At 42.8% G+C, this 8273-nt stretch overlaps 2 protein-coding genes across 7 annotated transcripts in view; one reads left to right on the top strand and one right to left on the bottom strand.

The window, feature by feature from the left end:
- LOC109463139 (DNA-directed RNA polymerase, mitochondrial-like) overlaps window positions 1–5138 on the top strand; it is a 31006-nt gene extending 25868 nt beyond the window's left edge. For 2 of the 3 annotated variants that reach the window (XM_019759853.1, XM_019759852.1), the window contains exons 29-32: window positions 2738–2851; window positions 3223–3275; window positions 3888–3986; window positions 4648–4964. In XM_019759853.1, the coding sequence (XP_019615412.1) occupies window positions 2738–2851; window positions 3223–3275; window positions 3888–3986; window positions 4648–4939 (558 nt within the window). In that variant the 3' untranslated portion in view covers window positions 4940–4964. Of the gene's footprint in view, window positions 1–2737; window positions 2852–3222; window positions 3276–3887; window positions 3987–4647 lie in introns of all 3 variants that reach the window. The other variant, XM_019759854.1, reaches the window with a different exon arrangement.
- Window positions 5139–5217: 79 nt separating this feature from the next.
- LOC109463140 (T-complex protein 1 subunit alpha-like) overlaps window positions 5218–8273 on the bottom strand; it is an 18740-nt gene continuing 15684 nt past the window's right edge. For 2 of the 4 annotated variants that reach the window (XM_019759856.1, XM_019759855.1), the window contains exons 10-12: window positions 7162–7354; window positions 6610–6773; window positions 5218–5938 (exon numbers count right to left, since the gene is read on the bottom strand). In XM_019759856.1, coding sequence (XP_019615415.1) covers window positions 5728–5938; window positions 6610–6773; window positions 7162–7354 — 568 coding nt within the window. In that variant the 3' untranslated portion in view covers window positions 5218–5727. The remainder of the gene's footprint in view (window positions 5939–6609; window positions 6774–7161; window positions 7355–8273) is intronic. The other 2 variants (XM_019759858.1, XM_019759857.1) reach the window with 1 other exon arrangement.

Consider the following 8273-nt stretch of genomic DNA (forward strand, 5'->3'; position numbering starts at 1 on the left):
AAAATTTCATCACAGTCTTTGCATATTGTTTACCTGGATGTCTAACCTTCATCAATGGAACAAAAGTCTGACTTTGTTTTTCTCTGTACGCAGGATGGTTCGTGCAACGGACTGCAACACTACGCCGCTCTGGGGAGGGACATCACCGGCGCTCACCAGGTTAACCTCATGCCTGCCGAGTCCCCACAAGATGTCTACAGTGGAGTAGCCCGGCAGGTGAGGGTTAATCATGAAAAGTCAAGCAACGGAGCTGATTGATTTATTGCAGTTAAAGTCCTCCCCACAACCATTGGCATTGTCGCTTATGGCAGTACCCATCTCCATGTATTCTTTGTATCCCTTGGGCCACACAGTTGTGCAATCACTACAGCAGGGGGCTAGTCCACTGATAGTGGTGTGTGTTTAACAATTAAATCATTTTTGTCAGTGACATCACATTTTTGCCTCACAGATATCAGTATGCTATGGGATAGGATAGATTCAACCTACTACACCAAAAGAATGACCACTGCAGGAAATTGGCTTTGAAAATCCCATTTTGCCGCCCTGAAATTGCATCATCATCATCATCATCGGTCGGCTGCTGCGCAGGCAGCTGCCCCTCCACTGCCCCTTGTCGCTAGCAAGGTTGGCGATCTGCTTCTCTGTTAGTTGGTTGTGCTCATCTCCCAGTAGTCGCTGGACATACTTGAAGTAGGAGGTAGGCTGTCGGCCTCGCCTGCGTCTGCCATGAGAGGGCACGTAGAGGGCGTACAGTCTAACAGGTTCATCCTCAGGCATGCGCAGGATGTGTCCCAGAAAGTTCAGCTGTCTCCGACGCACATGCTGAATCAGCGGAGTAGTTTGGGTCAAGTTGTAAATGCTGTCGTTTGTTACCCGGTCACGCCTTTTGATGTTCAGCATAATACGGTAACACGAAGTAGCAAAGGAGTTGATTTTGTTCTCCATGTCCTTCGTGATTACCCAAGACTCACAACCATAGGACAACACTGATACACACTGAAATTGCATTGGATGTCTTTAGTCTTTAGAGATGACAACATCTTGGTATGTGTTGCATCACAGGTGGAGAAACTACGAGCTACGGATGCAGAACAAGGGGTGAAGATTGCTCAGGTGTTGGACGGCTTCATCAACAGAAAGGTAGTCAAATTGTCCTGCAGTACATGTACAATACCTACTACTGGGTAGCCTGTTTGGAACATATGTACAACATCATTGATTGAGGCCCGAGATTGATATTTAAAATTTATTTATAATTTATCTTTGGAACGTTAAGAACAGTGTATAATGATTCATGGAGACAACATCTAACTAACAAACAACTCTATGCCTCTCTCCCGCCCATTTTGTTTGTAGTTCTTTGTTGTTGTTCTTGTACGGGTTCTGCACAACACCCCTAGATTGGGGTAAAACGTGCAGGGGAGCTGTGCGATGCGCTATTGCTGCGTCCTCAGGTGTTGTAGTACTGCAGCGTTGAACGTGGGTTCCGCAGTATCAGTTATCTCTTGGGGCAAAATGTTCCAATCTCTGACAGTTTGTGGAAAATATGAATATTTGTAGCAGTCTTTGTGAAACGTTAGTGGTTTGTATGAGTTGGAGTTGAAGTGTCGCGATTGGCGCGGGATAGGCGTCAACAAGGTTTTGACCGGAAGGGCTGTTTTTGAGTGTCTTGCTTTCTGGAGTAATGTGAGTCTACTTGCTGTGCGTCTGTCCTTTAATGTGTCCCACCCTAAATCTGTGACCAATTTGGTAGTGCTGGCATAAGTATCATAAGTATTTGAAACGAATCTGGCCGCTCTTTTCTGGACCGATTCTAACTTGTGAATATGTTCCTTGTAGTACGGATCCCACGCAGCGCTAGCGTATTCTAGATGTGGTCAAGGACAAGTGCAAGGACACAGGCTTGCCCTGTTTGTAGTAATGAACTAGTTGCTTCCCGCTGGGAGATGTAGAGTGGGAAGACAGTATCAATGTTAGATAAATTAGACTCTGGTCTCGCAGGGCCTACGAACACAAACTATATGCCCTGTTTACCTGTATGTCTGTCCGTAGGTGGTGAAACAGACGGTGATGACGGTAGTTTACGGGGTGACGCGGTACGGCGGCCGTCTGCAGATCCAGCGCCAGCTGAAGGACATCCCAGACTTCCCGCAGGACCACGTGTGGGAGGCCTCGGGATACCTGGTCAAGAAGGTCTTCATGAGCCTGAGAGAGATCTTCACTCTGGCCAGAGAAATCCAGGTACATACACTGTCTCTAGATTGGGCCATTTTGATTTGATTACGGTAAATGGTAAATGAAACTGCAGAAGGCCAACCCGCTAGATAGAAGCAGCTGGAGAGTAGCTATCAGACCCAAACGACACCCCACGACGTCCAACCCTTGCATGACGGGGAACAACGGACGCTAAGCCGTGCAGTGAGTGTGTGTGAGTGAGTGTACCTCAAAACAAAAGTGAGCATGGGAATAAAAAAAGTTTGTATAAAGAAAATGCCTTCATTTTGAAATATACATGGCCATGAAGGTTGAGCAAATGACAGAATATGGTATGGTGATTTAACACTCTTCATTTTATCTCTAACACATTTCTTCGTTTCTCACATGGCTTGTTGTTTCAGGGGCTGTTTCAAGCACTCCAAGTATGAAATGATAAAAAAGTGCTACGAAATACGAGTAAATGTCGATATCAGACAGACTTGTAACATCCTCCTTATTGTGTGTACAATGTATCTAGGACTGGCTGACAGAAAGTGCCCGCCTGATCTCCCATGTTGGCTCGGCTGTGCAGTGGGTAACCCCCCTCGGCCTTCCAGTGGTACAGCCCTACCACAAAGTCAAGAACAAACTGGTATGATAACATCCCCTTGGGGAATTTCAATGTAAACCTTATTTGTATACCCTTTGAATCGTAATAGAATTCAGTGGGTGGGTAAGGTTAATAAAAAGGAGGGTCAAGTTTGAAAAAAGGGCTTTATTGTAACAGGTTCCTACATCACTGCAGTGAACCTTTTGCATTTGTCGGTTTATTTGTTAGCAGTGCTGTGAATGGATCATGATGAAAGTTAGTACATGTATGTAGGTAGGGTTAATAAAGATGAAGATCATGTTTGAAAATGGGTTTTATGACAGGTTATAATAGTCTACAGTATTGTATGACAGGTTATCCATGTATATGAATATGATATACACTTTTTAAAGGTTAACTGTTTTCTCTTACAGGTCAGAAATGAGATACAGAACATCATCTTGAACGTTTCCAGTGATACCTCAGAGTAAGTAACTATGACTTGGAAATAACCATTTTAAATGCAGGGCAGACAGTACTATTAGATCTTGCCATAGGAACACATGCTTAAATACACTATTTCAACACCTCATGAAAGTACTTGCCCATACTTCAATCTCAAAAATTTTTCTGCACCAGGTAGAAACAAGGGTCTGATTCCCAAAAATAGAAAGGAAACAGGGGGTTGACCATCTCAAATTCCCGCCACAGCTGATGATAGTAACAAAACCTCAACTTTGACCTACATTTTCCATGGTACCCATCCGCCTGGCCAGACAAGACCTAACCACTCACATCTCTCACTACGCCCACTAAACTGGTGAAATAAACAAAACTTGACAAATGTAGGAAAGTTTAGACCCTACCTGTGCCTTCCAGCCCAAAAATCTCCAAAATGGACAAAAAATTTCAAGAGAAAAAAAAGGTTTTCAAAGGTATTAACTAGGCACTACAATCGTGTTCCCATTTTTTGGCCTCTACTGCGCAACGCAAATGTGGTGTCTGCCCTGCAAGCAGAGGAACCAACAATTGTCATAAAGTTTGCATTGGCTTCCCATAGGCTGTTTTGTGTTAACTCCCGTCTGTTTATTTTGTTCAGACGGCCAGACATCATCAAACAGAAGAATGCTTTTCCTCCAAACTTCATCCACTCCTTGGATTCCACTCACATGATGCTCACCTCCCTCCATTGCCAACAGTAAGTACCAAAATTTTAATGTGTAACCTTCAGTTTACCTTTGCTGAAAATCTTAGAACCAGTCTGTGGGACTGAAGACCATTGACCCAATTTTACTTCTGAGGTCAAATCTGTAAGCAAATGCATATTTTCTTCACATCAAAGATGGACCCTGTTATTGACCTTAAAAATTAGTGTATTCATTGAAATTTGTTGCTTTCAAGACATTTGCACAAGTTAAAAAAAGTAATTTGCCATGCCTTCTTTTTTTTGTTCTTTTTATTTTAAAAACTCAAAGAAAGAGAGATTTAAACAAATTTAAAGTCCTCCCCACAAGTATTAGCATAGTGGCTTACGGCAGCACCCATCTGTTCCGTAGCCCTTGGGCCACCCAGTTGTGCACTTCACCAGCTGCAGGGGGCTAGTCCATTGGTAGTGGTGTTTGTTTGACTTCCATACTCTTCTCAAAATGCTGAGTGCTAAGCAGAGAAAGCAGTATGCACTATTTTAAAGTGGCCAATCAAATGCATCGGACTGACTTGGCCATTGCAATTATATTATAGTAGTTGCACAAGGGCCCAAACTATTCCTTTCTTCAATTGGACTGACGTGTGTAAATATTGCGTTGTATACTGTTAGAATTTATTACTTCATCTGACAGTAACTGTGCGTCTTTCCGCAGGGCTGGAATCCAGTACGTGTCCGTCCACGACTGTTTCTGGACGCACGCGTGCACCGTGGACACCATGAACCGGATTTGCCGCCAGCAGTTCGTGGTGCTCCACAGCCAGCCAATCCTGGAGGACCTCTCAAAGTACCTCCTCGCTGAGTACGGAACTCTGCCGTCCGAACTCGAGACTTCTCCAACCGCGGTTTCTAAACACGACAAACTCATGGAGGTGCTAGTTGATGTGCCTTCGAAGGGGGACTTCGACTTGAATAGGGTTCTAGACTCAACATATTTCTTTAGCTAGTTAGGTTTCTTTTACAGTGACTTCTGAAGTATTTCAGTTGAGTATTTAGTGCCAAGATGATATTCCCATACAGGTATTTCCTCCTTTGAGTACAAATGTATGCCTAACTGGTACCCTTCTATGGTAGTAAGTATTGTAATAATACATTATTTTTCAAAATCTCATTTTGCATTATTGTTCTCAATGCTTCAATCCTGGAAAGCATATCATAGCAACTTTTCTTGCAATCACAGACGTAAGACACACAAAATCATGACTGTGACAGAGTAACTTTAAGGCCAATACATTTATTAATACAACACAAATTCTTGTAGTCACACATTTAATCAGCAATAAGTTCTGATACATGAAATAAATTTCTTGCAACTGATGTCGCAGTGTTTTTAATTCACCATTGTATCATTATATCTTTCATTCAATGCCTTATGTAGGACACAGATGGCTTGCTCTCGTAACAAAGTGTAAAGGGATATAGATCAATACTAGCTAATTCATATGCAAAAAAACACATATAACCAGTGTTCTAGCCAGCTAAAAATGTTTTTCCGTTTTCTCAGTTCTGTTTGATGTAAGCATTTTGAAGGGCAAATTTTGCTTGAAGACTAAGTTTAGTTTAATGGCATGTCTTTCCAACTCCTTACATGCCAATTTTTGTCCATCAAAGATGATGGATTGGGCAAAATTTTTTGCAACAAAATTCCACGGAAAGACGGATGCCGGCTAGAACACTGCATATGACACACACAGAAGAGCACAAATATCCTAACAATTGACTAGTTATTATAATATTAACCCTCCAGTGCTCCTGATTCGTAAGCCTGTTGGTACCCCCCTCCCTCCTTCTCCTCCTTCAGTAGTTTGATCATGTCGTCGATCCGTAAGATCGTGATGGCGGCCTCCGTGGCGAACTTCAGGCACTTGATCTTGCACATGGCAGGCTCGAACACGCCTGCCTTCTTGTTGTCTCGGATGGTGCCTTCGTACAGGTCCAGACCAACCCTGGAGTGGGAGGGGGGCAGTCAAGTCAAGTTTATGTAAGTCATGACTAAACATTTTTAACTGCTAGTATGTGCTTTGTCAGTATACCTGAGGTAAGCATGTGTTCCATGAACTCTAGTATATATTGTATGTTTTGAGACCTGGTCAAAATCTATCCCGTAGGTAGGAAAAAGAAAAGCTCAAATGTATCTTTGACTGACAGACATCAGGGCTCCAGACTAACTTTTTGACTTAGGAGCTTTTTGACAATGCTCCCAACACAAATGATTTGGGTGCACCAGCAAAAATCTAGGCACACCACTAGGAAGGTCCATTGTAGATCATCAAATCGAACATTAAGTTGCAGGGCATTGCATGAATATTGTGCTTTTTGTACATAGAAACATGCAGAGTGGAAGTACCATCATCAGGGCAAGAACGCAAATACCAATATTCAGTCACGTCGATATTGAGTTTTGCAGTCTATGATATAGACATTATAATGCATTCAAGTTTTGATGGGAGCACTAGATGCTCCTATCGAAAATTTCTAGGTGCATGACTTAATTTTTGGGAGCATAATGCTAAAATGGGAGAAGTCTGAGGTCTGGACATGCATACATGTACTTCACTGAAAAAAAGGAAACTAGGTAAACATCTCCAAATTCAGTGATATTTGAAGCTTTACTGACCATTTGAGGTTGCTGCGTTCTGTGTTGATCTGTGAGGTGTTGTGGTAGGCCCGCAGCTTGGCGACCAGTTCCGTCGAGTCCTGTGCCGCGTTCACCGCCAGCGTCTTCGGAATCACCAGCAGCGAGCGGGCAAACTCCGCAATGGCTAACTGTTCCCGCGATCCCTGCAAAATGGAGAAGACAATCGTTTCAGGGGATATTTCTGTTCTTTGTGAGAACAATACCTAAGAACCAAGGCCTAGGAAAAAATGTGTTTCCTGTTTCCCAAACGAGCCTAGGAAAAACTGCCGACCTTAGCCTTTTTTTGTGTAGACTCCTTCAAGGGACATAAATTTTTCGAGCTGAGCGACCTTTTCTAGCTCCATGATCTGACACCTGAGTGATTAAACATTGTACAATCGGTTTTCCAACATTGACCTTAAGAAGTTAAGTGTCCTCATGTAAGTTTTACTTTGTTACACTGTATAGTGTTGTACGGTAATGCTAGAGATTGCCAAAGTAGAACTTTGTATGATTGTGCAAAATACAAAATACTGTATCCGAGAAACTGACCAGAGAAGTGGCGAAGTTTTCCAGGTAGATGGACAGTGCGGCCTCCACGGCCCCGCCCCCGGGTACGATGGTCTTGGACTCCAGGACACGCTTGACCACACACAGGGCGTCGTGCACAGACCGCTCCATCTCATCACAGTAGAAGTCGTTGGCACCTCTCAGGATGATGGAGCTGGCTGAGCGAGCCTTGGGCCTACACCGCCGGGAGAGAGACAGAGACCATTGCTTTACAGCACAAAAACTCCATAAATGGATACCTACAATTGCATCCACCTTTAGTAAGATCTTAATGAGGTTAAAAGGTGTCAAGGTGGTCTTGTGGTTAGGGTTGTTGACTCTGAATCTGAAGGTTCTGGGTTTGAGTCCCTGGCAGACCGCATTGTTGTGTCCTAATGGGAAAGGCACTTAACACCAGTCCTATTTCATCACTTGACTCAGGTGTAAATAAACTTAGCTTCGGATAGGGACACATTCATGTATGACAGTGGTCGAAATACTTTTTTTCAGTGCTCTGCAATATTGCAGAAGAGTCCAAATTTTGTTCTGCAATTTGGAAATACTTTCTGCAAAAAACATACTAAAACATACTAATAAAAGACATACAAAAAAACAGTTACTCAAGTAGCTGTATATAATTTTGGTGCTACCTAAAACGGTCAGACTACTATATTTCTCATCAGTGACACTAAGAGACTGAAGGAGAACTGCAGGTTTATAAGCAAAAATTATTGATTGATATGCAAATTAGTGAGGACAACTTTTTGGAAGTCCAAAGGGAAACAAAAGATAGACAAGTCAAGACAAGGATGATGCAAATTAGGGAATAAGCTCCTGTTGTTTCAAAACAGGAGCTTATTGTGTTGTCTGTCCTTGGGGCCAGAGAGTTTGCTAAATTGAAAACTATTGAATCTGGAGTCTATTTTTCCTTCTGCAAAATTGCAGATTGTATAAATTTTTCTTCTGCAATCTTGAAAATCTATCTGCAAATTGCAGACTGCAGACAGGTATTTCGAACACTGTATGAGGACAGCCACACCTTGAGCATGTTAAAGATCCCACCACACTCATCGAAAAGTGCAGGGGACCTTCCCAGTGTGCGTGGTTCAAACCTT

Source organism: Branchiostoma belcheri, unplaced genomic scaffold, assembly GCF_001625305.1.
Source record: "Branchiostoma belcheri isolate BF01 breed outbred unplaced genomic scaffold, Haploidv18h27 scaffold122, whole genome shotgun sequence".
NCBI classification, from domain to species: Eukaryota; Metazoa; Chordata; class Leptocardii; order Amphioxiformes; family Branchiostomatidae; genus Branchiostoma; species Branchiostoma belcheri.